Source organism: Triturus cristatus, chromosome 9 (assembly GCF_964204655.1).
Source record: "Triturus cristatus chromosome 9, aTriCri1.1, whole genome shotgun sequence".
NCBI lineage: Eukaryota > Metazoa > Chordata > Amphibia > Caudata > Salamandridae > Triturus > Triturus cristatus.
In genome coordinates this window covers 167,473,816-167,494,804 of record NC_140592.1, presented here as the reverse complement: position 1 = coordinate 167,494,804, position 20,989 = coordinate 167,473,816, and the positions used below count along the sequence as shown (strand labels likewise).

General features: G+C 41.3%; 1 protein-coding gene across 2 annotated transcripts in view; it reads right to left on the bottom strand.

Moving 5' to 3' along the window:
* The window catches only part of APPL1 (adaptor protein, phosphotyrosine interacting with PH domain and leucine zipper 1), a 251,911-nt gene that overhangs the window by 10,105 nt on the left and 220,817 nt on the right, over positions 1-20,989 (bottom strand). For both annotated transcript variants that reach the window (XM_085624666.1, XM_085624667.1), the window contains exon 21: positions 11,693-11,782. In XM_085624666.1, the coding sequence (XP_085480792.1) occupies positions 11,693-11,782 (90 nt within the window). The remainder of the gene's footprint in view (positions 1-11,692; positions 11,783-20,989) is intronic.

The following is a 20,989-nucleotide window of genomic DNA, read 5'->3' as shown; positions in this document are numbered from 1 at the left end:
GTTTGATTCTCTGCTAGAAACATGGCACCTCTCTTACATTTTACGATTCATACTTTTTTTTATTTCTACAGATGTTTTTGCATCATGCTAAAACTTTGAACCCGGAAGTTACAATGCAGTTGCAGTTAAAGTGCAGTTAGCACATCAATAATATCATCAAAGGAGCAAAATAGATGCATATTTTTCTTTTACTTTCCACTTACAAGAAATTCGACATTACGTAGCAACACACGAGGTAGAATTGACTGAATCAATCTTCCAGTGAACCTTCAGCTAATGGATATTTCCCAGATGGACTTCACTGCTAAAATGGATTAACGCCTACAGTTTATATGTTAGATGCGCAGAGGTCCGTGCTCCATAGCAGAAGCCTCATTCACAGTAGGCCATAAAAGATCCTCTCTGAAATGCCTAAAATCATCTTCGGGCCTTAACTGGGTACTGTAAACCAAATGACACAACTTTCATAACAAATTAAAACTAAATATACAAAAAATCCTCCCAGCTGCCCTTCCAGAAACGTTATGTATTTTTCTAGATATTTAGTTGGAACAGGTACTCAAGCTGCCCTACAATGGTTTTTGGCAAAGATCGTGGCTTAAACTCAATTTTGTGGTTTTCATACATAAAGAACATGCCGTAAAGAGCCATGTTTCATCTAGTCTTGCTGTAGGTCAAATTTTAAGCTAATCAGTCTTTTGGATGTGGCAGCAAAAATATTCTTAAAATACTGCTCAAAAGACTAGAAGAATGGGTCTCAGAAAACAAACCTCTACCTATAGAACAGGGTGGCTTTCGGGCAGTCCACAAAATGGATACTTGCTTTGCACTATGGGCTTTAATTAAAAATCTTTAGAAGTAAATCAAAGATTGTGTGGCTATTTTGTGGATTTCCACACAGCCTGTGATACGGTGGACAGGAGACAATTACAGGATACATTGTGCACTTGGAAGGCCCAGAGGGACATGTTGCTCTTGATTCAGGGGTTACATACCACAAATTGGATCTGATGGAGATAGATCGATCAGGCAGACTAACTAAAAAAAAAAAAGAAATTGATAATGGCCTACGACAAGGTGGTGTGTTAGCCCCGATTCTTTTTAGCCTCTATAGATGATCTACCCAGAAGTCTGAATGAAAAAACTCTTTGTCCCCAAAAATGGGAGCAATTCATATTGCCTGTTTGATGTATGCGGAGAACCTTGTCATTCTAAATTATACCTCAAAAGGTCTCCAGAAGAAATTGGATGCGCTGACAACTTACTGTACATTAAATCATTTGAGAATTAATTTAAATAAGACAAAGGTCCTAATTGTTGGGGAAAAAGTACCCAATTTTAATTGGTATATTAATAATATGAAAAAAGAAGAAGTTACGTCCTGTAAGTATTTTGGGGCTGTACTTCAATGTCAAGTTAAAATGGAATGAACATCTGCAGGACTTAAGATCTAGGGCATTATTACTGGTGGGCTCCCTGGTAAAGTATAACGGCGTGTATGGGGGCTTGTCATTTACACCACTTTTAAAGGCCTTTCAACACAAAATCCCTTTAGCACTTTAAAAGTCTGAAATAATATGTATTGACAAAGGGGATATTTTAGTCCCAATGGAAAATATGTGCTTAAAATGAGTTTTAAATCTCCCAAAGGATACAGGTAATTAGGTATGAAAAAGTTAATCTCTTTGGCATAATGACAAAAATATTTTTTTTCAATTTTGTAAATAATCTCACTCGGTTGGATAGCCCTGAAAGGGTATCACAGGTATGTTGGATTGAAGACCAACCGAGTGAGTTAAAGTGGAATTGGGCTCTCAAGAGAAACGTACAAAAAGTCAAAGATCCTATATTATCTGCAGAGGCTTTTATTATTTGGGAACACTTCCCACATAAGGAGTTACTTCGGGAAGCTGCCTGGATTCTGACTTACTGGAAGAATAAGGAGTACTTATCTAGGAAACCGTCAATCTAAATGACAGTGTCTTCCATGGGTAGTTCGGATATGTACCCTTCCCTCTATTATATGCCAGATCCTTTACTTCATTTGGAATTTAAAAAAATTAGACTAGGCCTTCAAACTTTCAACACTATTCTCATTTTTGCTCAAAAATGAGTCAAAATAAGGGATATTGTATATGCACTTTACAAAGGAAATGTACAATTATTCATGTACTAATTGATTGCCCTCTTCTTTTACTTAAGCGTCGGAAACTTTTAAGACCATTATCTTTAAAATATCGTGCACTGTCTCGCCTTCTTGCTATTTATGTTTTTATGTGTATCAATTCTTTTATGTGATTGTGGGTTTTGGGGACTTTTTACAATCTTTGGAAAAAAATGATGAATTCATATTTTAAATAGTTTGCATGTAAATTGATGTTTATAACCAGGGTTGTCTTGTCTATATAGAGACTGAGACATCTACGCAAGTCTAAAGAATGTAATGATCTTCTGCTGATGGGATTGGGAAAGAAGGATCTAAGAATGACAGACTCTTTCAAATGGAAGTCAGTCGGCACATAAGGAATGAATTTGGGGTTGATTCAGAGTATCACTTTTTCCTTAGTGAACTAGAGAAAGGGTTCTCGGATGGTGAATGCCTTAATCTCTCCCACTCTCCTAGCGGATGACAGAGCCACGAGTAGTGCTGTCTTTCATTAAACATTTTTTAACTCGCCTCTATGTATCGGCTCAAAAGAAGGTAACATCATCTGACTGAGGACTGCATTAAGCTCCCATGGAACTTGAGGATATCGAAGAAGTGGAAAAGCTGTGAAGAGACCTTTCATAAACTGTTTAAAGATCTTTTGATAAAACAGAGTAGCCATCGAACTGTCAGTTTTTCTAAATCAGGAGATTGTAGCCAGGTGAACCCTGACTGAAGAATATTCAAGACCACTTTTGGACAAATGTAACAAATATGGCAGGATCTGAGAAGGCTTTATTTGAAGTGGATGATGATATTCCTACACTAGACACGGAAAACCTTCCACTTAGTATTGTCTTACTGGTCGCTGGACCAAGAGCCTGCACCAGAATCTGTTTACACCATAGTGGGAGATCCAGATGGCCAAATTCTAGGTGGTCCGGTACCATGCTGGTAAATTCAGTTACTTGGGATTGTGGTGATGAATCTCTCCTTGATGTCTGGATAATACCTGGGATGTACCTTCAAAGGAATGCCTGGACAAGCCGCGAACTGCAGCAGCTCACAGTACCAGTACTGGCAAGGCGACATCAGAACAATGAGGATCAGAGTACAATGATCTATCTTGGCCTTCTTCAACACCCTGGGGTTCAGGGGAAAAGTAGGACAGGCATAGGCAAATATCTTGGACCAACTGATCTAAAGAGCATTGCCCATCATCCCTGGATGCCAAAACCTGCTTGCGAAGCACAGGCATTTTTTGTTGTTTCGAGTGGAAACAGAGAGATTGTGTGCTGACCCCACTATTTGAAAATACAATCCACTTGTTTCTGTTCTAATTCCCACTAGTGAAGATCCATAATTTGCCGGCTGAGCACCTCCGCCTGATTGTTCTGACAGCCTGGCAGATGTTCCACAGCAATGTCTATCCTGTGAGAAATGGTCCAGTTCCACAGCAGCAGATCTTCTTCTGAAAGATTTTTGGACCATGTTCCTCTCTGCTTTTCTGTGACTCTGACCAAAGGCCTCTGGTAGAAAGCTTTCGTAGGTGGGCTCCTTTCTGTCCAAAGACGCATCCGTGGTGAGTAATAACTTTTCCGTTATTGGTAGAAAAGAAAGACCTGCATTTAGGTTTTCTGGAATTATCCACCAAATTGGTGCTTGTTTCGTGCACCTTGTGATGCAGTCCATATCTTGTAAGTAGGGGGGTATAGTGCGCGCACTACCTAGGTTTGTAATGTTGAAATAGTTCTCTCGTGCTCCGGGGTATCACTCACCGAATTAGAGTGTAGAATATGAATTGTTGGTGCATCCCCAGAACCTTGGGGTATGTCCCCCGGGCTCTGAGTATTGAGAAATTCAAGGACAGATGGTTCGCCATCCTAAACAAATGTTCATTGGACTTAATCCTTCTTATCATAGAGGAACTTTCAACCATCTTAGAAGAGTTATCCAAAGACATCGAAAACGTTAAATCAGAACTTGAAAAATCCATGACTATTGAAGAACTTCACAAAACACTAGAAGATATCAACAACCAATTGGCTAAACATACAGCGGAAGTCAATGAACGCAAGATTCGAAAATTTCGTAGGGATACAATTGATTATAAAATGGGGGAAGTATACTCCTGGGGTGAAATCTACGCCAAACGTAGACAAAATAAACCCTACACCACTAATACTGACACCTCTTCTTCGGACAGCGATCACACCCATCAGCCAAGAAGAAATACCGATAATGACAAAACCCCTATATTGACCCCACCCAATACAGCATCAACATCTACAGCCAATGTAACTACTGGAGACATGCCTTTTTTAGAGGTAGGCCACATAGAACAGGACGACTCAGGAGGAGCCACAGAAAGAACCAAGGACAAAGACAAGGATTCACCACAAACACGCACAGCGACAGCCAAGAAAACCAAATCCAAGAGAGGGAACCAATAGAAAACTTGGTCATCAACATCTCCGATCCACTTCAATGACGTTGAACTAAGAATTCTACAAAAAGGCACATCCTTCGTACCGACCACCGGTACCAATACCCTTGAACTCAACATCAGCTTTTTCAAATTAATGAGAAAGCTTAGACTACGTCACTTCTTTGACAATGTCTTGGAATCAGTTAAAGAGCAAGAAGAAGACCCCCTAAAAGGCCTGCACCTGAGAAGCACTTTTATGCCACCGGTCAGTCACAAAAGTCTTGATATGTTTGAATCATTAGTTAAGAGCGACATTGCCAAACTCAATAATCGGAAAAGATCTAAACACAGTAACCTTTCAGCTTAAGAACTAGGCACATTAAAAACCATCGCACAAAGAACAAACATCATATGCACCAAAGCTGACAAAGGAGGGGCATTAGTTATTTTGAACACCAACTACTACAACACCCAAGTATCAGCACACCTACAGGATTCAAACACATACATGAAACTAACATCCAACCCTACGGCACAATATATGGAAATCTTGCAAACCATTGTTCAAACAGCTGTCGAAAAAGGCATCATCAATGAGAAGGTTAAGAAATTTCTAATACAACCCAACCCAAAAAGTCCCTCATTGTTCATGGTACCAAAAATACATAAGAACCCCATCCAGCCACCATGTCGACCAATTGTAACTACATGTGGAAGCTTACACGAACCAGTAGTAAAATTCTTGGATCGGTATTTACAACCTACCGTCAATACCATGAGATCTTTCATAAAGGACACTACTGATTTTCTTCTTAAACTCAATCAAATCATCATCACAGAAGAAGAAGAGATCACTTTATGCACAGTGGATGTCAATTCACTATACACGTTTATCCCACATCAACTAGGATTGGAGGCTATTGAACAAGCTCTACTACACACTGATTATGAACACAACTTACAAGTCTTTCTAATGGAGCTCATGCAGTTTACCTTACTACACAGCTATTTCAAATGTAATGATGAATGGTTCCAACAACTTACAGGCTTTCAATGGGAAACTGTGCCGCTCCAATGTACACGAATATTTTTATGAATCGCTTCGAAGAAGATAACATCTTGACAGTACAACCATGGACAAGTCATCTGAAACTTTACCTCAGGTTTATAGATGACATCTTCATCCTATGGAAGGGCCCTGTTAATATTCTTCTGAACCAACTTGACAAACTCAATCAAATAGATCAGCGCATACAGTTTACCTTCAACATCCATTCAAATTCTATTACCTTCCTGGATGTAAAAATCACCAAAAATCGAACAGGATTTGAAACAAATTTGTATAGAAAGGCTACGGACAGAAACAATACCCTCCACTATCAAAGTTTCCATCCACAACCTCTCAAACAACATCTCCCGTATTCACAAATGCTTAGAGTTAAAAGGATAGTCTCCAACCCAAATAAAGTAACCGACCAACTTGATATTCTCACACAGAGATTCAGGTCTCGTGGATACCCTGACCAGGTACTACAACAAGCGAAAGAGCGCTCAGCATCCAAAAGTAGAAACGAACTACTCACCATCCAAACAAAACCCACCAAGAACCAACTTACAGTTGTTTCAAAATATTCCACCATGAGTGCCTCCTATAAGCGCATTATCAAGAAGCACTGGCAACTGCTAAGACTGGAACGCGACTTCAATCACATCTTTGATCAAGAACCAATTTTTGCTTACACCAGAAATAGAAACATTGGCGAAATTCTAAAACACACTGAACAACCACTCATATCTTCCACATTTAAAGGCACCATACCATGCCTGAATTGCAACAACTGTAATAGTATCATCAGAGGCGGATACATCACACACCCTATGAAAGGACATAAAATTAAAATCAAACTGACAGCGACATGTGATACCACCAACGTCATCTATATGCTCAAATGCCCTTGTGGGAAAATGTATGTAGGGCAAACCGAAAGAAAAAGAAAAATCAGATTGAATGAACATAAATCCAACATCAGAACCAAACAAATGAAATCTACAGTGAATCAACATTTCTTGGAAGCAGGACAAACCTTCAGTCAATTAAAATTCTGCATCCTCGAATTTATAGCTAAAAAAGAAGGAAGAGACAACCACAACTTCTTACTACAGCGAGAAAATTATTGGATTTATCTTCTCAATTCCATGAAACCATTTGGCATGAACGATCGAATGGAATTTTTATGCTACCTCTAACATATTTCATAGTGACATTATTGTATCTATACATTCGTTTCTTCTTACTTTTCTCTATCATGCCAAAACTTATTTGTTAATTGTAACTTTGATTTAATTGACACTTTGCATTATTTGTTATCTTTTTTTATGAAACCGCTCCAATCGTTCATTCCATGTTTATTATGCCTCTGTTCCTTGGTGCCATTCACATATAATGTTATAGCGACCCGTTTCAGCATTTTACTATATATCCCATACTCCCAACCGTAGTCTATCTATTATTCCCATTCCTTTAGCGCACGCTCTAGAGTCCGTTTACTACCCTAACTTTCACCTCCGTTATATTTCACCCGAGCATGTTAATATGGTTATCTAAAGCACCGCGAGAATTCGTTCCGCACACAGCTGACAGCACCAGAGTCTCTACCAACTAACATTCGGTAAGCGTTACAATGTGTACATCGTTTCGTACCGATTCACCATCGTTTTCATTGAGTAAATCGTTAACCACACACGTTTAAATACATATGGTGTTATGTTATTTTTTCAACACTCCCCTATAGCTCGCAATACGTCTTTAGAGCTAGTCACGGTAACTTGATTAACGCTATACCTTCGTGTCACATTGCGGGATAAAAAATACTAGACGCCATCAACTAACATCTTTGCGTGGTCCCTCCTTTTTCTTTTTCTTCTAACATTTTGGTAATGTTTAGTTAATAAACCAAGCCGTTTGGCATGTTCAATTGTTATATGGTAAATTCATCCACTCCTCGTTATTCACCTTACTAATAGCATCTAGTCTTTACCATTCTATTATATAGCATTCATACCCACTAATTCACATTAACACACCCCACAAGATCTGGGTGAGGAGAAGTTCCCGTGTATTACACACAGCATATTTATCATTATCATTACTATTTTCAGAACATCCCCTGACGAAGGCATTATTGCCGAAATGCATTGGGATTGTACCACACTATGATTACCCTGAATTACATGTTTTCCACAATGGATTCTGGGAAATGAAGTTTTCAACTCTAATAAAGTTTTCATTGAAATGAACTCAAGAACTTTTTCGTGCGGTCCATATCTTCCCATAAGCCTTCCAACTGCTTCTTTTGCAAATCCAGCTCTTGCTGAACAGGTCTCATAGGAATCCTGCAAAACGGAATGAGACATGTACATAAAGCAATTATACCTATCAGGGGCTTGTATTGTCTCACTTTGATTGCTTTCCAGTAATAGTCTTTGACATTGTCTATAACTTTCTCACTCTTTCTGCCGGTGGAAACGTTTTCCTTAACTGAGTGTCAAGTATTGCTCCCATAAATGGGATCTTTGCATGAGGTACCAACGATGATTTCTCCCTGTTCAAAGTGAGACCTAATCTCGGGAAGAGAATGATGCAAGCATTCATGGGAGCTTTTTACCTTTTCTCTCGCAGGTGCTTTGACTAACTAGTCATCCAGGTATAGGAACCGGGTAACCTTGTCTCCTGAGAAAGGCAGCAACTGGAGCAACACATTTGGTGAATATTCTCTGTGTGGATTTGAGACCAAATAAAATGGCCGTCAACTTGTAGTGCTGACCCAGTACTGAAAATCAAAGGTACTTTCTGTGTTTTTAATGAATGGGTATGTGGAAGTAGGAATCCCAAAAGTCCAGGGAGGTCAAAAACCATCTAAAATGACTGTTCCTTTAGAAACTTGCTCAGCTCACTAAGATCCAATATCGGCCTCCATTGACCTGTCTTCATTTTTGTCAGGAGGAACCTGAAATAAAAACCTTGATTCTTTGGGGATTTGGGAACAATTTCTATGCCTCCTTTGGAAAGAAGAATGAGAATTTCCATTTGCGGCTCCTTCAAATGAAGATGATACCCATTTTTTGGTGGATGAACCGGGGGTATTCTGAATGGACTCCAACATATGGCCTGACTGGACAATTTGTAACATCGATTTATCTTTTATTATTTTGTTCCATGCGTAAGCAAAGAAGGAAATTCCTACCCGCTACCCTCAACTTCTGAGGACCAGACGGAAAAGGGGAAACGAGGTGGGAGTCAGGCTCTTTTCTGATTATTATTGGTTCGTACTTTTGAGGAACCTCTCTTTCTTCCTGTAGACCTTCTGTAAGTTTGGCTTTGATTTTGATAAACCTGTATTTGACGCATCCATTGCTGTGTTATTAATGAAGGAAGAGGTTAGTTCTCCCTCCTTTAGGATAGCTTTAGCCATTTCCATCTTATCCTCAGGAATAAGATCCAATAATGGAGCTATGTCATGCCACATCTGGTGATCTTAACGACATAGAATCTCCAGGGCATTGGCTGTCTTAATTGATGTTGTTGCCATTGAGGAAATTCTCCGGCCCAGATTGTCAATACATTTGCTATCTTTGTCAGACAGACTAGATGACGGCGTAATTGGGGTCTTGATTCTTCTTTGAGCCGCAGAAGCAATTAATGAATCTGGGCTACTATGACCCATGAGGCAAGCTGGAGCTGAATCCGGGACTTTGAATATCTTTTCCAGACGGGCTATCACAGCTGCAACGGTAGCAGGTGTCTTCATTTATTTCAGACCTTCTGACAAGACATAATTAAAAATAGGTATGGATGGAACGTATTTTCGAGTCAAAGAGAAAACATGGTTGATCTACATTGGTAGGTTGAATATCTTGGCAGCTCTTTCAATCAACAAATAAAATTTAGAGATATCATCCGTAGCATCTTGTGGAATTGGCCCATCGTTTCCTCTTGGGATAATAAAATCTCAGCCATTATCATCTCTTCCATCATCGTCTGGTGGTAGTTCACCTTACTCTCCTTCTATATCAGAACAGGTTGAACCATTGGAGTAAACATCATACATGTCTTCTCCATGGACTGAGCCCCTTGGTGTGGAGGAGGAGGTAGCGGTGATGGCTGCCTAGGAGGTGAAACTGGTAAAGGAGTAGGTTGAGGAGGCGGGAGGGTGGGGGCAGCAGGCAATCCCTTGCTAGCATCATTAGTTTGCTGCTGCGGTAATAACTTAGTAAAAGTATCCATCATTTGTTGCAACGTTCATAAGAAGGCCATTGGCACTTCAACCACACCTGGCTCTCTATAATATCTAGGTGGTTTCTGCCTTAAATCCATTCGAGTACTTCCAGACTTGTGCTCCTGCTGTCACACATATTCAATGTGGGACTCCTCATCCCTCATTGTGTCCTCTTAAAAATCTGGGACATATCTCACATCCAACTTTGTTGGGCTGTAAGATATCAGCGAGGCATAATCACTAGCCTCTTCTTCGTGGTTTAACTGCAATAATTGTACTAGCGGCACATTCGTGACCCTCAAAGGTGAAAAACATTTCCTCCCATGTTTTTGCCATTCCCAACGGTGATGCCGTTGATGGTATGGCCGTTGTCATCGATGATATGGAATGCCCGACATTGACAGTGTCATCGACGACGGTATCTTTGTCATTGACAATGGAGTTAAAGTATTTGACATTGACGGTCAAGTCATCAACAAGGTTTCCTTTGAAGACTTTTTTTGTCACAGGTGAGTGTCTGTAGCGCTTAGATTCTGGTTTATCAGCAAAGGAGGTGGCTGCAAGTGTTGTACCAAATAGATGATGGTCAGGAACCTGTAAAAGTCTCCTCTTGTTCACAACCTTCATGAAAGGGCTGGGGGAGGGGCACTTCTCACGGAATCTTCTCATGTAGTAAGGGCATCTCCTTTAGACGGAGGAACATTTTCTTTATTCATAAGAAATAATGCCAGCCTCCGTTCTCTGTCCTTAAGTGTCTTAATGGAGAAAGACTTACAGATCTTGCATTCCGCTAAGCTATGTCTAGGATAAAGACAATAAATACGCTAAGAGTGTTGTTCATCGGTGTAAATTTTCTTGCTACCACAAGATAAATGGGTTTTAAAAAGAGATTTTTCTCTTGGTCAGCCATGGTGACAGTTGCTTGTCAGACTAAAAGATCCCCCTGGTCCAGAAATCTGAACAATCTTGCCTAAAAATGACTCACAATACAGTAGAGCTGAAGAAAGGGTGGTTCCAATCCAGGGCAGACCAAAATGGAAACAATTTCTGGTTCACTGAAAGGTTAGAGCAGAGCTCTGACAGACTGCCTCACACACGACCTGCAACAGAAATCTGAGTTATTTTGGCCTCAAGGGGGTAGAGTGCTTAAGTTTCCACCTCATTGGCTGGAGTTCAGGTTCTTTCAAATTAGGTGGCTGTGTTATTAAACTTACTATGTTGTTACAGGGCTATGGCCCTTTTACATTATATACTGTAGGTTGTATATTTTTACACTGTATACTGCTATTTTAATGTACCAGGGATTCCCAGCCTGAAGACCCGAGATTTATTTAAGCATGTGAATATATAAAAAAAATCCAATGCTTGACAACCATGGGGGTATCCCTTCTATTTAATTACTGACAGCGATGTACCCTTTCATCCCTCTTTATGAAGAAAACATTTGGTACCCAATATAGTGAGTTCTGTAGGAGGTATAGAAATGTGGGAATTTGTTAATCCTTTCAAACTGGAACTAGGACACTCTGCCCACTCCTGTTGAACACAAGGAATTGTGCAATTTCAAGCTCTGATCTTGGTATCCTTTACCTCTGTCACAGTGTTTATGAAATCTAGGGTCTGTAGATTCCTGAACACTACACTTTTTCCCAAAATAAAAGCTGTCCATTCCAAAAACCCTTCTTTCATGCCTGAGATAAACTAGTCATTCCAGAGCCACCCATTTTTTCTCCTGCTTGGCTCTAAGAGCAACAACTAGTGTCTGTAAAAGAAACACTTCAAGACCTGTAAGACCTTGCTATAAAATAAACGTGGGTTTATACATGAGACTCAATTCAATACCTTTTCAATTTGTTTCTGTTTGCTGATTTCTTTCTGCTGCTTTTCCTTAACTCTCTCCATTTCCTTTTGTTTTTCCGATGCTTTACGGTCCTACACAAACATATACAAAAATAATTGTTTGACAAGGGAGACTTTACAACAGACTAAGCTATATACTGATACTTGGATAGTTAGCTGCACACAAGCAACATATTGTATTTCTCTAAGATCATCAGCCCGTAGAGTAACATTAGCTGTACATACCATGCTTTCTTGAGTGCATTAAAAAGGTTTTTTTCTGAAATAAGACAGGTTTGTTTAACTTAAAATGTGTAGGATTGTCATGGCTCTTCTGATACACTTGTGGAGTGCATACACCTCAAATGATGTCCAATTCCACAATTAATATTGTCCTAATTGACTGCTTATTGCATTTGTAAGTGGCAGTTAATAAAGCCTTAGGCCCATGTTTACTTCAACTGTGCGTGACAGAGAACATGGCCTGCAGCCATGCCATTCAAGTAACACTCAGAAACATCTTTGACTGCGTTTTGTGTATAGTTAATAGGTCTACCAGTTTAATACACCAAGCATGACCTGCTGCCACTGGAAGTGGACGGTATTTAGTATTTGGTAGTGGTGCAAACAGGGTAGGGTCTAAAGTCTTCCACTGCATGTATGTAATAATTAGGTACATCTGTTAGGAAAGGAGGAGGAGGTGGCTGGGTCCAGATGGCAAAAGGGGGCAATAAGAGAATGACATTAAGCAGAGATGGCCAACACCCAGGCTAGGACACACTTTGCAGACCGCAGTTGATGTGCACACTTAAGTGAAAATCTGCTCTTCTATGCCATGTTATCCACACCATGGAACACAAAATTCAAACTGCAAACATTAAATAATAAGGCAGAAGAAGCTATAGTGTTGCTCCCAGCTGCAGGAGGAAGTTACAAGAACATCCATGTATCCTGTAGTAAGCTCAGCACAAAAACCAAGACTACTACATAACAATTGTGAAGGAAGCACCAAAAAAAGCAGGCACCCCCTAAACACAACGCAGTTCCTATTAAATATTGTTTGGATAAATGCAAGTAAAAACATCATTAAGGAGAATAAAGGCAACATTGGACACAACATTGATAGCAAAGATGTCTTTGTCATCTCTTAAAACAACACAACTGTGCGACAGACCACAGCAGGCCATCTTTGACACCTCTCTCCACAGTGGATCTCTCAACTACCTCAGCTCAAGAAACCCAGATTGTATAAAGGCAACATTTTGCCAACATCAATAGTGAAATCCATTTATGGCAAGGACAAAACCTCTCCTCAATAGGACCAACATGACTTTAACTAATCATCAATAAACTTTAAAACTACAAACTAAACTACATTCAGGGCATCTTCTCCAACCTACTCAAGACTCAACAAACCTTGTGGCTCCAAAAGAAACCAGAATAGACTATACCAACATGGCCAATTACTGCAAAATCACATCTAACATTCTAGGGTAAGATTACTCGGAGCCCGTTATCGAGACAAGGAGGGGGTTCAGCCAGGACCACAAGCCCCAGCAGCCCTTGCGGGCGTAACCGCTACTATCCGGCGCCCGGAGGCACATAAGGCTGACGGACTGGCCGAAGTGCGGGAGCCCGTTATCGAGGCACTGAGGGTGGCCAGCCAGGACTAAAAGCCCCAGCAGCCGTAGCCGCTACCATCTTGCGCCCGGAGGCGCATAAAGCTGATGGTCAGGCCCCGCAGTGTGGGACGCACGCGGGCGTGCCCGGGCTGCGCCTGTCGGAGCTTGGAGGAGGCCGGGCTGGGCCATCTCCCTCATATTGGACTTTCAGGAGGTATGCTAGCAAAAATTTGCCTTGCCTTTATTTCACTTACCCTTTATTGCTGTTGGGTGCTATAGCTGAGCCCTCTTTGACTGTTTGACTGATTGGGACCCAGGGACTGTATACAGGGGGGTACCACTGATGCTATGTTTCAATCTTTTTACGTGTATACTTTGGGTTCTTTGTTTATTGCATTAGTATATCCCAGCAGTATTTTGTCCTAATCATAATCATAATTATGGGAAAGAGGAAGGCTACCGAGGGGTCCTCTGTCACTGCTAAAACCAAAAAATCAAAAAGAATAGCCAAATCTGCTGGTGGGAATTGTGTAATTGACAGTATCGACAATCTTATTGTTGAATGTGAAGACCTGCTACATTCTGAATCACCGATATTGCGGGTCACTTCAACTACTTTGGATTCTACCTCACTGGGTACTCCTACTTTACAACCGCATATACCCAGCATGTTCGGAAAGGCAGTGACACAGCCTACAAACATGGTTGTAACACAGAGAAAATCTCTTAGCCCAGAAGCAACGGAACTATCTCATTCACCTACCATAGTTGAGATTGTCCATTGCAGCAATCGATTCTCTCCATTATCGAACATAACTGATGACCTTACTGATGTTCTAACAATTCCTGTTCAACCTCCTAATCCCACCCTGGAGATTATGCTACCTGAACCCTCGACTCAATCAAGTAGGGAATGTATTGTTTTACTCAATGAATTAAGAACCGAGGTGGGAGAGTTAAAAGCAGTCATATCTAGTCTGGTTTTTACAATAAGTAAGTTGAAGTGTGTAAAAGATACTGACACATCTATTTATTCTGAACAGCCAACCTACCCAGACTACAAAGACCATCCAACAGTTTGAAGCACAACAGTCTGTATCCCAACCTCTTGCCTCCTACGCACAGAGGACCTATGGAGCAAAAGAGGCAGAAAGTCGGGATTGCAGGTCCCTAAGCTGCCAGTCAAACCCTCAGTATCCCCTGTACTCCCAGCACAAAACTAGAGTTAACACCTTGCAACAGCGGAGTAATAGTACCCGATCAACTTTAGGTTGCCTAACTTCCACTAGAGGCAGGCACCAAATCCTTTAAGGATTATTAGCCCTCTGCACGCTACTATCAGCAGAGAGTGCAATTACATGCCTGCCTATTGCTCTAGAAGCAGGCCTATTGATTTAAAAAACAAGGTTGCTATGATAAAGGTACCCAAATTGCAGCCCCATGTAAAGTTTGAATCTGAGGATTCCCTTATAAATAAAACCACCCACCCACTGGATCTGGCATACTAGAGGTTGCTGCTTGATTATCAGAGAGTACATCGCCGTGCCCGAAGGAGCTCCCCCAAGAACTCAATGTTCAACAACATAGAACTAACCTTAAAAGACGCTCGGATGGTGGATGATTTAGTGGCACTAGACATTAGGACAAATTCTTTAAATAACTCCCACATCAGATTTAAGTATTGCAGACCAGGAACCGATGTATTGTTAAACCAGATTGGTCGCACACTGCTACACCTACCAGGCGTGTTCCCCCAATGAAAATGGTCCCTGAAGGTCAGCGTTGGCGGATACACCTATGCTCGAGTGTGAATGCAAGTATGCGTGGCGTGTGCCATCCCTGGACACGTGTTTCGAGGTAGTTGCCTCTCGTCAGCAGGGAGTAGGAAAATGTGTGGGGTTGCTGTGTAAGCTGCTAAAATCGTTATCAGGTCTAGTACCTCTCGTAGCGCGCAGGTGCGTAACCATGGGTCCGTCGACTCCACCGGCTCAAGGGAGCCTGAATATAAAGTTAAACCAGATTGGTCGCACACTGCTACACCTACCAGGCGTGTTCCCCCAATGAAAATGGTCCCTGAAGGTCAGCGTCGGCGGATACACCTATGCTCGAGTGTGAATGCAAGTATGCGTGGCGTGTGCCATCCCTGGACACGTGTTTCGAGGTAGTTGCCTCTCGTCAGCAGGGAGTAGGAAAATGTGTGGGGTTGCTGTGTAAGCTGCTAAAATCGTTATCAGGTCTAGTACCTCTCGTAGCGCGCAGGTGCGTAACCATGAGTCCGTCGACTCCACCGGCTCAAGGGAGCCTGAATATAAAGTTAAACCAGATTGGTCGCACACTGCTACACCTACCAGGCGTGTTCCCCCAATGAAAATGGTCCCTGAAGGTCAGTGTCGGCGGATACACCTATGCTCGAGTGTGAATGCAAGTATGCGTGGCGTGTGCCATCCCTGGACACGTGTTTCGAGGTAGTTGCCTCTCGTCAGCAGGGAGTAGGAAAATGTGTGGGGTTGCTGTGTAAGCTGCTAAAATCGTTAATCGCTAGCGGAGTACGGTCCATTGCGATTGTTTCCAGGAACCGATGTATTGCAGGGTGCTATACTACGGAAGGGGCCCTTATCCCCATTGCGAGATGTGGATTAACTCATTAATATTAATAATTCTTCCCTCCCCATCCCTGCATCGCTCCATGTAAAACCTTTGGAAGTCAGTGATACTGTTGAGTTATCCACTACTAACTTGTATCCTGTAGTAAAAATTGATGTATTGCCCAACAGCATTATTAGCGCAGCAACGGCTGCGCTCCCACTGCCAATTACTTCTCTTACCTGATCTACTGATTCAACCACTGATAATATGTTGTCTATTGACGTAGAGAACCATAGATGTTTGCCCATAACCAGTATTGAGGCAAAAAATAAACTAACCTTAATGTCCTGGAACCTGGCGGGGATACACTCAAAATTACAAGACCCCGAATGGCAATCCTTTATAGGCAATAATGATATCTGCATTTTCCAGGAGACTTGGGCTGTGGACAGGGTACATATAAACAGCTACATGATTTTTAGCGTGGAAGCTAATGTGCCAAAAAAATCAGGTAGAGCCAGTGGGGGACAGATAACTCTTGTGAGAAATACTCTAGCTTGTAAGTACAAATGGTTGGCAATAAATTCACAAGATATACTGGGGATCCAGCTTACTTTTCCAACAGGCCTAAACTTGACTGTGTTTAATGTCTACGCTAGGTCTGAACCTTATAGTTGGTCCCCAGTATTATCGTTGTTAGATGATTTGGTGGGAGTGCATCAAAGCAACTCTAAAATCCTAGTAGCTTTTGAACCTTCTCCCCTACTAAGTACCTAACTAGAGGAGGAGAATGAGACATGGGGCATTCCTAATCTGACAACCACTAAATGTTGCCATCGTCTAACGTCTTTCCCTGCAGATTGCATCACTGGTTACAGGAAAGAGCTTGAGGGCATGCAACGGGAGGACCACATCAGACATAAATAGGCAGGCCACTTTCAAACGGGGGTCAGCACTAGTGTCATCGATTGTATTCTAGTTGACATTAGAATCTGGTCACTAGTTGAGGATATGTTACTTTCCCCGAGGTCCGATAGCAATCACAACCCCTTGCTGTTAAAAATGATGGGCACCGCCCTGAACAGGAAGCTACCCAGCTGTCTCTCAAGGGTGGAAGAGCCACTTGTAACCAACAACTGCAGAAAAGTCACCTGGCCCAACATCCTTGCAGACATGGTCCTATATGCTAGGATTTATGAGTTAATTATACACTTCCTGTCTGGTCTGAGCAGTAGCTTGGATTATGTACATGCCTTGGGGCCAACCTCCATACTATCAGTGCACAATGAATTTTATGAAGCACTGCAAACCGTATTTACTAAAAAAAGTTCTGATAGCAGGCCCGCTGGTATAATGAATAATAAATGGTTCAATTGCGAATGCAAATTAGCAAAGGGGGCATTACAGCTAGCGGTTAAGAAGCATAGTCAGTATGGGGTAGCCTTGGCACGCAATAGATACAAAACTGCAATTGCGAACGCCAAGCGTGACTTTGCAGATGAAAACTGGCAGAACCGGGTACGTGCTGCCAGATGAAAGGACAATCGCATGTTTTGGCACATGTTTGCAAAAGGAAATACAGAAAATACAAACATTCTTAGCTATCATATCCAGCCGGAGGTTTGGCTTGAGCACTTCTTTACATTATATTCCAGGTACAAGGATGCCAGCTGTACATACAATTCTAGAAATGATCAAAACATTTCTAAAATGCTTCCTGCTATGCTTACGACTGGCACGCATTAGTTTTTCGCTTGGACGATATCCTGTCAGCAATCAACAGACTCAAGGCAGGAAAGGGCCCTGGCCCTGACCAGATACTAGGAGATTTATATAAATCAGAACCCATGATATGGTCTCTGTATATAAATCTCTTGACAAACTGTATATCGGCTGGTGGGGCTATTCCGTCAACCTGGAGGGGAGTTGAGATAATCACAATATACAAACAGGGAGCCGCTTCCATCCCTTCCAATTATAGACCCATCAACCTGATTGATAATCTGGAAAAGATCTTTGCAAGACAAGTTCTGGATAAACTTAAAATCTTGATAGAAGAGAAGACGATACTGTCCCCGTAGCAAACAGGCTTTCGCTCCAAAATAAGCACAAGCAACCAGGCTTTTAGATTTAACCTATTAACTTGACAATATGGGCTACTGAAGAAACAAAAACTTTAAGTAGCATTTGTCGACTTATGAGCCGCGTTCGACTTAGTCCCGTGCGAAATGCTATGGAGAACTATGCCCGACCTAGGCACCCCTATTGATATGGTGACCCTGATAGCTAGACTTCACATTGACAACTATGCCCAGGTTCGATGGGGAAATAATGGTGAACTAACAGGATACCTATACAGTGGCGGGTGCGCCAGGGGTGCATGCTCGCTCCCAAACTATTTTCCTTGTTTATTAATGATGTAGCTAATAGATTTTTGGACTGCAGGAATGACTCTCCCGCTATGAATGGCACGAAAGTCCCAATCCTGCTTTTTGCAGACAATTCTTTACTTTTTTCCACATCTCCAGTGGGCCTACAAACACTAGTGGACAAGGTTCTAGACCTCTGCAAGGACAGGAATCTGGAACTTAATGTTGCCAAAACCAAATTTATGGTGTTCGGTAAAGTGAAGGGGAAATCACGTGAGGTCAGGATTGCATGTGAACCGCTGAAGATGGTGAAAAACTTTGACAACCTTGGGATAAGATTAAGCGACACACTTGGCTGGGAACAACAACTAGATAAGAGTTACCTCATCCTTTGCCACAGGTCAAAATCAATACTGAGATACCACATGCAGTCATACATCCAATCGCTGACCCCAGCACTAGAAGTGTATCAAGCTAAAGCCCAGAGTGTAGTGGAGCTTTGTACGGAGCAGACGTATGGGACCTACTAATACAAATAAATTGATGACAGCCGAAAACATCTTTGTCAGATCCCTTATCTCGGTACCTACCACTACCCCTCTGATCCCATTGTTTTTTGGTCTAGAGATAAACAGAGTAGGTGATATGGCCTCACTGAAACCCCTAATGTACTGGCTATGCTTGTGGACAACACCCCAGCTCTCTGATTATTGTAATTCCCTGAGGGAGGTTTTGATGATCAGTGGTACCAAAAAACTACCCTGGTTCAAACATGTTGCAAGCTGGTATAAATCACTTGGTATGTCGGGGTTATGGGAACACCCCGAGAGGGCAACCAGAGGAGATTTATTGAAGATTAAGGCCGGGTATTGGGTGGTTGTGGGAGAGCGCTATGTCACCAGTTCAGCAAATGGCCAATTAACAACACAATTTTTAAGTGCCAAGCCATGCCCCTGTTTTGAACCTTTCCTGGATCAAATCACACCCCCACTTGCCAAAAGTCTGTATGTTAGATTTAGGTATGGCAACCTCTTACTAAGGTTTCCTAGCAATCAGACAGCTGGGCTATTATTAGAACTATACCCCGCCTGTGCTAGAGCACAAGAGACAGAAGAACACATACTCTTTTTCTGCATTAAATACCAAGTGATCCGCAGGAGGTGGATACGACCGATCTGTTTAAACCTTGGAGCCAGGCAACATCAGGTTGCCTACAGAATTCTAAAAACAGATACATCTGGGCCAATAGTTGTTGCAGTCAGTCGCTTTTTATTCTCCTTTTGGATCAGTCGGCAGAAGTTTTTATCTTAGGCTGCACTGGCTGTTACTATTAGAACTGAATTTTTGTGATTATGAAATGTTGGTATTGGAGGAAATGAATTGTGTATTGCATATAAGAATTTACTCCTGTACTTTCTGAGTCGTGTGTCTCTTAACCGTGAGGCTGTTATCTGGAAGCTGGCCTGTTTTAATGTTTTTAACGTTTTATTCTTGTTCTTTTTTACTGTACATTTTATAAGCAATTCAAGAATCCTACTCTTGTTTTAGATTGCACAAATCTTGGATTTATTTGTATATTTTGATGGTTTAAACCATAACAACCGAATAAAGTTTTTCAACAACAAGATCACTCAAAAGGCAATTGAATCTCAACTCCAAATAAAAGTCAGAAGCAACTATCTCCTCCAACACTACCAGCTGGTATGTAAAATCCAAAGAGACACACAGGAACCAGCACTATTCAAATAGTTGACAATATACTGCAAATCACTGATAGTACATATGATGGCAATTGATGTTTTCTCATTCTTTGGGATGCCTGCACTCTTCAACGCGGTCATATTCATACTAACTAGTACAACCTCCTCAAAAGTTGTGCTTCGAAAAGAGGGCCTTTCAAGAAATCACATCCTACCCAATTAACTAATCCCAGTTTGTGTAGATAAGCACATGCACACCCAACTGGAACATGCAGGTCCTGCCAATGATGCATCCTATCTATAGTAACCTTTAACCTCTACATACAAATCCTAGGAGTACTCCTAGCTGACATGAACAACTAACACCTTCATAAATAAACATCATCACCTGGCTACAATATCTTGATCAATATCTAGGCCATGATGTTTAACTTGTTCTTGAGAATAATGCCTCTGTCTTTCAGTGATTAACCTATGAGTCAACTTTTCCAAAAGAGAGATAGTGCGTGTGTGTGTGTGTTATAAAGTCTGCAAAAATTACATACATGTCTACAGAGTTGATTTCTATCTAAACCACAAGCTGTATTAATGTAATTCATAATGTAATGATAAATTATCATTCTGTATGCGAAAAGGACTCAAAAACATGTAAAAGAATGTATTATATTTCTCACAAATTCTAACCTGTAATCAATGAAATTCAATACTTTAATCAAAATACCCAAATCCCTAAGATTTTAATTTGGTCCCATTCTCAACTTCAGAAAAAACTGCTCAAAAAAGACATAAACCGTCTGGCACTAAATTATCTTGTTCCACAAACTGAAAGCTTTTTTTCCTAAAGCAGACTTCTGAACAGACTAACAAACCCTGCTCTGATCTCACCTCAATGATAGCAAAACCTTCCTCACCAACGTGCCAGGATCACATTTGGACCCTTCCCTGCACCTCCGACTAGAGAAGGCATATATCAGACAACTGCCCAATAAATCAAACGTCTCCAGAAATCTGACAGAATCTCAC